Source organism: Orbicella faveolata, unplaced genomic scaffold (genome assembly GCF_042242905.1).
Source record: "Orbicella faveolata isolate gen_17 unplaced genomic scaffold, um_ofav_v1 contig_13, whole genome shotgun sequence".
Taxonomy (NCBI): Eukaryota; Metazoa; Cnidaria; class Anthozoa; order Scleractinia; family Merulinidae; genus Orbicella; species Orbicella faveolata.
The window spans coordinates 25,901,528-25,914,361 of NW_028301540.1; the positions used below are offsets into that span (position 1 = coordinate 25,901,528).

General features: G+C 37.6%; 1 protein-coding gene across 1 annotated transcript; it reads left to right on the forward strand.

Annotated features, from left to right (window-relative positions):
• Positions 1 to 508: 508 nt before the first annotated feature.
• LOC110058636 (protein lifeguard 2-like) lies at positions 509 to 8,880 on the forward strand. The gene is made up of 12 exons (XM_089285202.1): positions 509 to 877; positions 976 to 989; positions 3,346 to 3,410; positions 4,337 to 4,390; positions 5,018 to 5,068; positions 5,508 to 5,547; positions 6,090 to 6,127; positions 6,555 to 6,600; positions 7,029 to 7,070; positions 7,505 to 7,594; positions 7,916 to 7,963; positions 8,454 to 8,880. The coding sequence occupies exons 1-12, from the start codon at positions 787 to 789 to the stop codon at positions 8,604 to 8,606; spliced, it is 732 nt and encodes a 243-aa protein (XP_089141328.1). The 5' UTR covers positions 509 to 786; the 3' UTR covers positions 8,607 to 8,880.
• The last annotated feature ends 3,954 nt before the right edge of the window (positions 8,881 to 12,834 follow it).

The following is a 12,834-nucleotide window of genomic DNA, read 5'->3' on the forward strand; positions in this document are numbered from 1 at the left end:
ACACGAAAGGTCTGTTTCACGGATAACTTTCCCTCACGAGGTCAGCTTGAGAGCTGAAGTCTAGATTTAACAAATTAACGTCAGTTTTTCATGCGTCTGTCTTGTTGTTGATCATGAATCTCGTCATAACATTGTCAAAGTAGCTGTGGATCCGTAGACTACTTTGACAATGTTATGACGAAAATCATTGACAATAACAGGACAGACGCATTAAAAACTGACGTCAATTTGTTTTTTAGGGTAACAAATTGTCTAATTGTCTTCTCACGCTCGTTTACGCATCGCATAAATAAGTTCATGTAAGTTCATATGTCTGTCCGCTTATTGACAATGAAAATTAGTTCCACTTTAAGTAGAACTTCAGTTAAAACTGAAGTCACAAAGTATTACCGTGCCAAGAGGTTTTTTTGGTAACTTAATTTTTGCCATTATTGCTCGAATGTTCTGCGGAAATCATCTTAATTTTGGAATACATGGAAACCACCAGTCGCTTGTTTTTTTTTTTTTGTTTTCTTCATTCACGCGACGTAGTCCGCGACGTAACATTCACTGGCTCACGCGGGTAAACTAGACCAATCACCGCTGAGGTGACGTCATGTTATCCAAATTTGGCGCGCAGTGTACCCGGAAGGCTTTCACTTTATCGGGCTCTTCATCGAAAGATTCATATAAACGCGGTCTTTCATCCTACTTTGTATATTTATGAAAAACTGAAAAGAGGGCCGATATACAAAAGCGATCATTTCTTTTCAGAAAGCATCCAGTGAGAGCTTGAAATATCTCAAAATGTATTACGATCCGGAGGCAAACAAATATGGCGCCGATTATGGCCCGTTCGACAATACCATGGCTTTCAGCGACGTCTCAATACGTGCAGGTAAATTTATTTTTAGCGTTTTGAATCCGAAAGAAACGAAATTTCAATGTAATTTTTCTGTCTACGTTACTAAATTGTGCTTCTTTTTCTTCTGACAGGCTTCATACGAAAGGTAAGCTCGCTTTATTGAAATTGAATTTCGAAACAGCTGTTTTGGAACAGTTGAAGACATGCAGATTTGCGTTCAACTGTCCTAACACAAGGGTAACCTGCTTTATGATTGAATCTTACGGTGAGTGGACTGACGTGAAGTGTTACTTCTTTTGATAAATCGTCTGGAAGTACAAGTCTAGCTAGCTTCAGACGTCATGCAGTCATTTTATCATTATGAATTCTTATTTTAGATAATTTAAGCTTAAGCTTACCTTATTTTTCAATTCAAAACAATAATGAATGTGATTAAGAGAACTGTAAACTGTGAGCTTAAGATGAAAGTAAAGAAATCGTGATCTGATATTGCATTTCCAGGTTAGAGGTATTTGAGTTTTCCCTGTAAATTCCTAGTAATTCGTTCTTCGCAAGCTGTGAAGAAAACCATGGAGTTTTAATATAGGCTAATTTATTCTAATAGATGCACATATTTACAAGATGCATTTAAGGGGGCTCCCTAGCGTATTTACAAACACCCTCCCTATAGAGCGCAAGTTAGAAAAGGAAACTTTGTTAATTTCTCTTAGAGTTTTCCCCGTAGAGATTTACCAGTATGGGTACTGTTAAAATAAGGCTTGTTTTTTGGTTGTCAATTTTTGGATTAAGATCATTACCATGGCAACATCTCATCTAAAGGCAGGCAGATATATTCCTCATTTTGGCCTAAACTCCTTAATATTTATACTTTCCTTCTGTGAAATTTTTTCATACTTTGCCACATCATGGAAATGATATTGCCTGACATTTTGAATTAGTAAAAAGTTAAGGTTGTTCAGACGGTTTTTCCAATATTCTGTAATTTGTCATTCTTCAAAATATATTAGATTAGCTCTGACAGATTTTAACAAAAATAGGGAATTTTATAGGTGTGGTAACAACAGACAAATTAAAAAAAAAATTAGCTTAAGGAAACACAAGAAAATTCACTGTCAGTTTTGCTTTTTGTGCTGATGTTGATGTCATAAAAATTGAAAAACACGTATGTTTTCCTTTGAGCATGCACACAGTACTTGAGCTATGTATGCGTGCAATTGTAAAACTATAGGGAGCCACCTTAATTCTAATTCTGGTGATTTTTGCGGTCTTTTCAGCAATATCCACAAAAGAAAGTTCCCACAAAAGTAAAGTTCCCAGGAAAAAATTTTCTCCACAATTTTCTCTACTGTTGAAATAATACTTACAAACCTTACATGTTGAATCTTGTTCATGCTATTTATTAAAAATGTCTCTTCAAATAAAATGATTAAATTACCCATGGTGCACTACAGGTGTAGTGGATCATGTGCACTAAAGTCATCCACACTCGAGTGTTGATTGATGCTCAAGGTCAATACCCTCGATCAACATCTCTATCGACACTTGATTATCAGTCGGTCCTTAGTCAGCTGAGTGTCGACTGATTGATATCAATCGATCAAAAATTAGTTGACTCTTGACTGACTGTTGACAGAGATGTTGATGGAGTGTTGATCAATGTCAACCGAGGTGTTGATGGAGTTGTCAATCGAGCATCGATCCAGGGTCAATTGAGGGTATTGATCAAGGGTATCAATCAAGGGTATTGATCGACATTCGATCACCGATCCTTTTAGTACACATTATCTGGTGTAGCTTCCAAATGTTTACGGAAATGGATCATCTGAAGATACTATCAGCCACTTGCAAGACATAAACATTACACTACATGGTAATCAGTTCTATGGCAATCATTGTAATGGAATGACTCATTACAAATGCAATGTATTAAAAAATGTCGAAAGAGTAGTATTTCAAATAAATGTGACTTTCTGCTTAAAAAAAAACAGTCCTTTGCAATCACAAAAATTAGTTTGAATTTGCAAATTACAAAAAATTGTTGACCTGCAAAATTAAACTCCTGCGAAAATTTTGTGCCGCACAATAAATGTTGTGTATATACATAGCTTCTTGGGTGCTACCAGCTTACCTAGCTTCCACTCGTGTGGTGTCCTGGCCTCAATCTTTTATTTGTAAATTATGTTCAAAGCAGACTGCCATTCCTTGTTGGTTCATTCTGCATCAGCAAAGCAGAGTTGCATGGAAAGTAACCATTCAGTTTGGACAATTCAACTGCAACACTGTTTGCTCTGCATTAAAATGACAAATAGTTATATGGGGAGATTCTACAACCTCTATTCTGTACATGAGCCCATTATTTTTGGCTTCTAAAACCATAATAAAGGCTCGAGCACCTGGGAAATGCATGGTCATGAATGTATGGGATTTAGCCGGATGATCATTGATCATGAGCTACATGTATGAGTACCTCTTTGAATAAACAGCTCATTTTCATTTGTTAGGTGTACAGTATACTCCTCTGCCAGCTGGTGGTTACAATAGCTTTCATATGCTTCTTCCTGTATTGGTAGGTAGATAGCTTACCTTGTTTTATGCTAAATAATATCATTGGAGGTCATTTTGAAAAATTTGGATTCCAAAATTTCTTTTCAGTAACCAAGCATCGCAATATACTGTTTATCATGACCCTATGAGAAAATGGTGAAGTTTGTTCCCCTAGACAAGAAATATTTGCCTTGGCTCTGCCAGGGGAATCTTAAGGGGCTCCAAGGGTTCTCACAATGTTCTGAAGTAGGCAGCTTTATTTTTGGTGTAAGGGAGGTCAGCCTTACAGCTTCCTTTCGGCTTCCACTGTACTGCTTCATAATCCTTCCATCTGGAGGCCCTTCCTCTCCCAGATCTAGTTCATTTTGAAGTTTCATTAGTGCTTCTGCAACTTGATTTTGTTTTCTAGATGAGGGTGTTGGCCCTAAGCAAACCCATTTATCTCTTGGTGAGGTAAATGGGTGGCTTTATTGAGAAAGGGCAACTGATTTTGCCATTAGCCCACCAAAGTAGCCAGCCAAGATCATGAAGTACAGCAGATGGTTATTGTCACTTGTAGCAAACTACTTTTTAAAAGCCTGGCTTACTATTTCTTTTGGGGCCAGTTATCCAAGCTACCCTTTTCTATTGGAGGAGAACACACATTTATCATAATTATAAAAACCACTGAAGTTTTTGTTGCTTTGTACACATAAATTTGGGAGTCAACAGTTTAAGATATAAAATTATGTCTGTAAGCAAAATATAAAGTTGACCCATCAATCAAAGATGGACTTGAAATTCATGTCATTTTCAGTTCTAAGTGGGCTATAAGAAGATTTTAATTAGTGGCTTGGTCTTCACCAGGCAACAATAAAGGGGAAACAAAACCTCCTGTTTCTTGAGTTTAGAGCTACTGCTAGTCATTAAGTGATTATTATAATTCTATTTAATATTTTTCTTCATCAGTGAGCCCGTTCAGCAATATGCAAATAATCATGTAGGATTGTTTTATGGAGCATTGTAAGTATACAATGTAGTTATTACTAGATCAAACTTTATATTAAAAACTGTTTATAGAATGTTGTAGAACTTTAGGTAAATGTTATTGCTCTGGCTATAGATAAATGTGTTTATTATGTCTGTGAGTTACTGTTTTGCATTTTGATAAATGTAGCAAACTGTATGAGTACAGCCAACTAACATTTAAAGTTGTTGTTAGTGTCACCAAAATGTTTTGTAACAATTTGTTTCCAAGTTTTGGTAATGTTTGTAAAGCAAATACAGTAAGCATTCGAAAGTGTTCATTTTATTTAACTTTTGATAACTTGTATTAAAACATGTTTTAATACTACTTAAGAGCAGTTTTAAATAGACTTGCTTTATTGTTGGCTAATGTCCCACTCAATATTTAACCACTCCACCTGACTGGAAGTGGTTTGTAACACCCATCAGACAACTGTACCTCGTCTCATTGACTCTACCTGTAAGTTACTGAGCCTTGTTTTTCCCCCTTCAATTTGTGGTGTGCCCACTGTGTGCTTGGGCTATAAACTGAATGGGATAAAAGTAAGTCTATAACTTACCGTTAGGGTATATAATGAGTGTTTTACATCTTATGCTTACTTGCAGATATAATTTTGTTTTCAGGGGGGTCACATTTGTCACCATGATTGCCATGGCTTGCTGTGAAAATGTGAGGTTAGCTGGTTTTCGGTGTTGATCATAACTTTCGTTTTATTGTGTACATATAACAGCTACACTGATAAAGGATAAGGAGGTTTGAGTCTGTTGCAGATTACCCAGCATTTATTCAGGTGGCCCTAACTTGTCATGGGTACTCATGCTGAACACAACTGAACACTGAACACAACAACTGAGACCTAAACTTCTTGATCCACAAGAACTAACCAGTTAAGTCACTAGTCTCCCAGGGGTCTCGAATGGTGTTCATAAATAGAGTCCTGCCAACATTGTCTCAAGTATCTGCCTTGAAAATTGGAGAATAGGGTATCGGTTGTCAGACAGGTCCTTTCATATCACAGAAACCTGGAATGTCCCATTCTACAACCCTGGACAACAAAATTAGTTGCTTAATTTGTTCATGCAGAAATTGATTTATATGTTCTTACTGTTACAGACGGAATTTCCCAACTAACCTGATCTTTCTTTCACTTTTTGTAAGTACACAGTACATTCAATTCTGCTTTTATTTGCTACCCTGCTTGTGCTTTATGCATTATTTCGTAGTTCGTACATAGCAAGATGAGCAGGAGAAGCAAATTGCTCTTTGGGACAATTTTCTTTAGAAACTGATTGTTACAAATACAAATGCAATGTATCTCTTAAAGTTTTTTCTTGTTAAGATTTCCTCTTTTTTGTTTATTTTTAATGTGAGAACAGCTCAAAACGTTATTGACTACAATGTGTTTCCACTGACAGCATATGGGGTTGTGTCCTGGTGTACCAGTTTTTGCACTAAGGGAATATTACCATTGTACTGCCTCTTTCCATGAGCCAGCTTTGTTTAGCTGTTGTATGTTGTTGGGTCTTTTGTATCGGTTTTTGCGTACACAAGGACAGAACCGTATATGATTGTCGCAAAGTAGTGACAGTTATATTTGTGACTTTGTAGATTTCATAAATTAATGATCCTTTGGTAGTAATGTTTTAATTAATCATAAATTAATCTAAACTATTATCCTCACATTTTTGTTTGTAGACACTTTGTGAAGGATATCTTCTTGGTGCTGTTTCAAGGTGATTACTGTATTTATTTTGTCCTATTTCATTAATTTTGATATGAACTCCTATTTCGAGAGGGTATCCCTAGTTTGGATCAAGTGAGGATTTGCTTAGCACTGGGCGTGGTTTGCATGTCTTTTGTGGTCAGGGTATACAATTAATTGTTTCTGTAGTAACCTGAATTACAATTGTAAATGTTTACCATATCTTTTAATTCTTTAGTTTAGCGCAGAATTCAACATGTTTCAATTTCTGAAATGTCAGGGGAATTTAAATTTTGGTTGTCATCGAAAATCCAGTACAAAAATATATTTTAAGGTAAACAGATAAGATAAGAGATAAGAGTTCTGTGGATCTTATTCCATTTGCTTTTAGTTATAAATTTATAGTCTAGATGCGTGGAGTGAAAGGTCTGATTGTTATTGTTACTTTTTTTGTGCAGTGTGTATGATAAAGATGAAGTGCTGATGGCTGTGGGAATTACTGCTGTAAGTTTGTAATGTGAAAATAAGGTAAAAGGTAAAGTCTGCTTACGAGCCAAGTGGCCCATCAGGCTGGAGCTTATACTGGTTTCTATAGCATGAAGTGACTAGGAATATTTCCTTTCCCCTGTGGATGGGATGCTAGTCTATCGCAGGGTTACCCCCAACATTAAATTGGGCAGTACCCATTTGTACACCTGGGTTGAGAGAGGAACTGTGAGAATAAAGTGTCTTGCCCAGGAATACAACACATTGTCCTTGGCCAGGGCTCAAACCCAGACCGCTCAATCTGGGGTTAAGCCCACTGACCATGAGGCCACTGTGCCTCCACAATGTGAAAATAATGCTTTTGAAAAGTGGAAAGTTACTAAAACTGAAATGAAAGTTGTAAGTATTCATTATTGTAGTAATTCCCTTGTTTTTTTCCATCATAGGTTGTTGTTCTGGCAATTACTATCTTTGCATTTCAAACAAAGGTAAGGGATGATACTCTTCATTGTACAATCCCCCTGCTTTTGGCAACTAAATAATGCTATTAAGGTTATTATCTATTGACAAGAGCCTCTGGCTCTGATGACACCAATCATGTATTGCACTATATTTGACAAATACTTTAATGTGCTGGACATTTAGGTTGTTGACCAGGAATAGCTGTTATTGAAGTTATCAGCAGTTTGACATACAAACAAGGCAAAGGGGTTAATTCTGCATTGTATTGACCTGTTTGCCTCGTTTGTATGCCTTTTTAAACAAAGGAATATTTGACTGCAGGCTCAACTGCAGTAAGAGCTATTGGGCAATGCTGATAACTATGTTGATTGTATATTTTGTGCAATATAAGACCTTGTGCAGTATAAGAATAAGATTATCATCTATTCAGTGTTTCTTTGGAACCTTCTTATTTTGACAGTATGACTTCACCATGATGGGAGGTTTCTTGTTTGTGGCACTAATTATCCTCATTTGCTTTGGCTTTTTGATGATTTTCTTTCACAGCAGGGTAGGTACCACTGTCCAGAGAAAAATTATAAAAAAGCTCCAATAAATTGTAATTTTCAAATTTTTAAGTGTCTAGTAGTATGTCAAGAGTAAATCTGAATGATATGCAGGGCTGTCATTAAGTTTTGATTCACCTGGAGCCTTGATCTTCACACCTGTAACAACTTTGTTACTTTATGGGTGAATTGTATCAAGTACAACAAGTTCACCTGTAACATCAAGGGCCCATTAAGCATGCTCAGCTGTAACAGGTGTTATAATGGGTTATGGCCCTTATTGACTGACCTGAAATGTGATCACAAGTACAAATGTTGTGTTTTAGGTCCTGTCCATTGTTTATGCTTCACTTGGAGCTCTCATATTTGCTATGGTAAGTCTAGATAACTTGTGGATATTTCTGATACGACTATTTTTAATTTAACTTAAAAAATAGCGAAGACAATTATGGAGAACCTTAAAACCGTCTGGTTAAAAAATTTATAAAAGTAAAAGTAAAGTTAACTGGTTTTAATTGGTTTTAAGGTTTTCAACATTTTTTTAAAATTAATTAAATTATATAGCAAACCTCTTCTACATACTTTTAATTTTGTAATTGTTATGTAAAGCCTCTGTACATGTACAGACACATGTACACGGACTTCGAGGTGTTTGAAAATGTGGTCAAACACTGTCTTGAGTGTGATATATCTTCTCAATTGAAACTAAAATTAAAAAGAAAATGGAGAAATAAAATCGTGAAAATCTATGCTAATTAAGATCAGAAGACTATCACAGTCATGATTTCCTTTGTTAAAAGTTATGAATTATTAATGAGTTTAAGAATGGTGTGTGAAGTTCGTTGTGTTATAATTTTCTTTCAGTACTTAGTGTACGACACACAGATCATGATGGGAGGCGGCAAAATGTACTCCATCTCTCCCGAAGAGTACATCTTTGCTGCTTTGAACTTGTACCTGGATATCGTCAACTTGTTCTTGTACATCCTACAGCTGATCTCAGCTGCGAGAGATTAACAAGCTGTACCAACTGTAGCCCGCATAGTCGGCTTGGCTCTTCCCCTCCTCGAGATCAGCATCTAGGTTCTCATTAGCGTTTCAGTGCATTTTCCATGTTTCTTCTTGGAAGAATTTGGTTTTTTAGTCAGGGTGTTTCTCTTGAGGGGGTTTCAGACCAAACTTCAAAGCTATTCTGAATCAGAGTATGGTGCTTTAAATTGGCGGCCGTGAAAGTTTGATCTTTTTGTTCCCGGGGGACTGTCATATTAAAAGAACGGGGGTGCTCGTTAAATTTTGAAAAGAATTCCTAAGAGGTACCAAGATCCTGTTTTGTGGGTGTGGCTTGAACCCTAACAGGTACCAATTCTAAAACAAGTCATTATCTCTCGTCATCTTTTTTTCGGCTCAATACCCTAAAACGTGCCACAAAAGCTTCCGGTGTGGACCTTTTAAGGCTGAACACCATAAGAGATACAAAACTGCGTTTTTTTTTTTAACCCCAAAATGTATAACGAGCATCCCCGTCCTTTTATATGAGAGTTCCCCGCCTCCCCCCCCCCCCCCCAAAGTTTTATCATAGATTCAAAAGTCTCAAGTGGTAAACAGTTTATAAAATCATCTCTAAAATTCCCGTAGCAAATTGTAATGACTTTAATGGTGCATAATAGCACCATCGGTAAAAAGAATGGCTTAAAGTCATTGGACGTCCTTAAAAAGCCCTGAATTTTTGGTGCAAAAAAATTGAAAGCTAAGCACAGCGTATCCGAGACGACCGGCTCTTTTTCGTAAAAATGTTGATTCCTTTCAAGGGTCACTGTATTTTTATTTAGCATTAAAAAAAATGGATTGCAAAGTGAAAACTTATGTAAACTGCAAAGCTAAAACATACGTAAACTACAAAGCTGAAACATACGTAGATCACAGGAATCAGCCAGTATTGCGGAACAAGTGTTCTCTACAAATGACTGGTATCCATAAGGGAGTGAGGATGCATAACGATGGCCGGGGTAGAAATAGTTTACATAAGTAATGGGTTTGAAGTTTGAGTCGGATTCCAGTTAAATACTGCAAATACTCATTGCATATGGACTTCGTTAAGTTTAAGAAATTACTCTACATTTCTAGTTATTTTAGTTGTAGTTTCCCAGGAGTATTCCTGTAAGCTCTTCATATTCGCTTGTTGAGCTTTATTATTGTGTGTTGAGCTCACCATGTCAATTTGATGAGCTATTAATTTTAGCCACAGGTTCTTAATTGTTCAGAGAAACATTTTGAAGATCTTTAGAAAGTTCCCAGCTTTTAGTTCTAAAAGAAACTATTGTCTTGCATAAACGTGCAAGTAAATTATCTGGTTATGTAAGGTGTAGGGACGGCCCTGGTGGGTTTTATGCGAAGGATGTTTCGTTAGGGGTTTGGCCCGCGAAATCTCTACTTCAATAACGATCAGCTCTTTAGTTCATTAGCTGGTAATGATTAAACCAAGTCCTTTCAAAGAAGCCTTTTTGCCCCCTACACAACATACAAAAAGACTGAAGCTTGTTTTGAAAGCCTTACAAAGGTATAAATACTAAAAAAGAGTTATATGTTTCAAGAGAGTAAATAACACATAATTTATGTTATCTGTCTGCAATGTTTTACTGTATAGTGTGGAACTTAATGCATGTGAAGATAAAACGGCGAGGTTGTTGACGTCATAGGTTCTGACGTCATAACTTTGGAACGAGAGACTTTCTATTCAACCTAGACTTTTGAAAACTTCGAAACAGGGACAAATGGTATGGAAATTTCCGGGGAAAGTTTCGAGAAAATCCGGGAATTGTTAAATTTCAGAAAAGCGCACCATTCAACCGAAAATTCCGGAAATTTCGGAAATTCCGGGAGGAGAGTCAAGTGGAAGAGAAATTCCCGGTAAGAAATCTGCGAAAACTTCGGGATACCTCCTTTCCTGAAATCATTTCAGGAAAAGGGGACAATTTGCGGTTTGGTTACGCGTGTTGTAGTGTTGTTCGTCCGTTATTCACTTGATACACTCGCATAGTTTTATTTGGGGGCTAATGACTTAGGTGAGAGACCAGTTTTGAAGTTCGCGGCAAATAGAAACTAATTTATAATTGAGCGATTTTCTTGAATGGGTATTGTTAATTTTGACAGCCGTTGTTATTCAGTCCTGAGCTTAATACGATGGCTTGCTTGCCTGGAATGCGCAATTTTCGAACGCGACTTGACCAGGCAGTTTTCAAACTGAACGGGATAGTGGTTCTCATTCACCAACTACTACAAATCAGTACCACCAACAGCTGTTATTGCAGTTACCAGCGGCTTGACACACAAGCGAGGCGAAAGGGTCAATTCTGCATTGTATTGACCCTTTCGCCTCGTTTGCATGCCTTTTAAAACAAAAGAATGTTTGACCGCAGACTCAACTCCAATAACAGCTATTACCAAGGGGATAGTCTATACTTTCTTGATCTCCCTTGGTTTAGCCTCAAATTGTAGTTTAATCATTACTCTTCCAAAAGCCGTTTGCCGAAGTTCATGTTAGAACTTCAGGAAATCAGAAAAGCGATTTTTGTCAACCCAACTTGGCCATTTGGGCCCTTTTTTCTCTTATTCTGACCTATTGAACACTCGTCCGCATTCAAATTCACCGCTTCGCCGGCTATGAATAATTAATGATGTCCAGGCATTCTGCGCGATGTCGGAAAAATGCTGTTCCATTCGCCACCTGAAATTTCCGGAAATGGCAACCGGAATTTTTGGTCGAATGGATAGCGCCCCTCTTTTGTCCAATGCCCAAATCTGTCCCAACGATTGGTTGGATACATGTAAATGGAAGTGTCGTTAACCCATACCATTGACCTCGGGAAATTGGTAGGCCAATAGTTTTCACTAATGGGAAGTAAAATCCTTAGAGCGGAATAATTTGACGGAATACTTTGCCCAGTGAACGCTTTTGGTGCAATTTAACAGCGTCCAGAAAAGCAATGTATAAGCGCTATATAGAAGTTTTTATTTTTTTTATTACCGTTAAGCAGTTTTAGAACACAAGAGCGGCATTGCCGTTATCGTCATTCGTCACTAAGACGCATTACTGTATTGTCATGCCCAGGTATGAAATCCCGGACCGGTACATTAGATTTAGGCAGCGTCTACACTACGCCGGAGAAATTTGAAAACACAGCTTTATTTCGACGGTTAGGCTTACCGTTCACACTAATCCGTCACGAAAACGGAGCTTTTCGAAAACGCTTTTGAAACCGGAGGAATTTGAAAACGCCTCCTTTGCGTTTTTGAGTGGACGGAAAACATTTGGAAAACGGAGCTTTTCGAAAACGATGGCGTCACGTTGATCATGTGATTCCCGTGACCGAGTCTTCAAACACAAATCAAAATGATCCATGACTGTTGCGTTTTTAAATTTCTCCGACGTAGCGTGGACGGAAAACGTTTGATACGTTTTAAGAGAGAAACCTGCGTTTTCAAATTCCACCAGCGTAGTGTGGACGGGGCCCCCGGCGCAACTCGTAAGGAACACTGGTCTGTGAAAAAGCTCCTCAAACCGGCAAGGGGTATCTCTTCAAAAGGGTTTTCGTATAAAGGGCGTCATCCATAATCAACAAACGTTCGTAGAAAACCAACATGTTCAGTTGTAAATTCTGTTAGACGTCATACTGTCGTTATGGAGTTTACAGATTTTTTTAAAATGTCGGGTGTTTTAACAGCTGCGGTTCTTAATATTTTTAATTTACCCTCCATCCGCCTTGCTGCTTTTTTTAGTCATCACTCGCATTCTCCCTGAACTGATCGCTTGACACGCTGTGATGTTCCATGCTCATTGTCGATTTTTAAGGGGGGCGGGGCGGGGGAGTATATTACGCTGCCAGGCAATGTTAAAGTAAAGTTACCTTGAGAAGTGAAAAGGGACTGCATGAGATTAAAAAAAAAACTGCAGGTTGGGGTTTGCGAAAAGCAGTGTAACTTGTTGGCAACATAGTAAGCAATCAGGCAATTAGGTAAGAGTGTGATCATACAAGCTACCCTTAAAAAAAACAAGAAACCTTGAACCTGCTAGTCATACTAATGAGTAAGTTGCACTGAAGAGAGGATCCTTGAATAGTGTATTCGAATTAACATGACAATCAAACTACCCAAACTGATTGACAGGGAAGAAACCAATGAGCAGAGCTTTCTCGTCATGGTCCAAGTTTTCTAACTTTACAAGAGAGGAAACACTCAAAACAATGTG

Coding starts and splice junctions, on each gene's coding strand:
- LOC110058636 (XM_089285202.1), top strand. CDS start 787: ATGTATTACGATCCGGAGGCAAACAAATATGGCGCCGATTATGGCCCG. Junction 5,069..5,507: donor GCTTGCTGTGAAAATGTGAG/GTTAGCTGGTTT, acceptor TTACTGTTACAG/ACGGAATTTCCCAACTAACC. Junction 6,128..6,554: donor CTTCTTGGTGCTGTTTCAAG/GTGATTACTGTA, acceptor TTTTTTGTGCAG/TGTGTATGATAAAGATGAAG.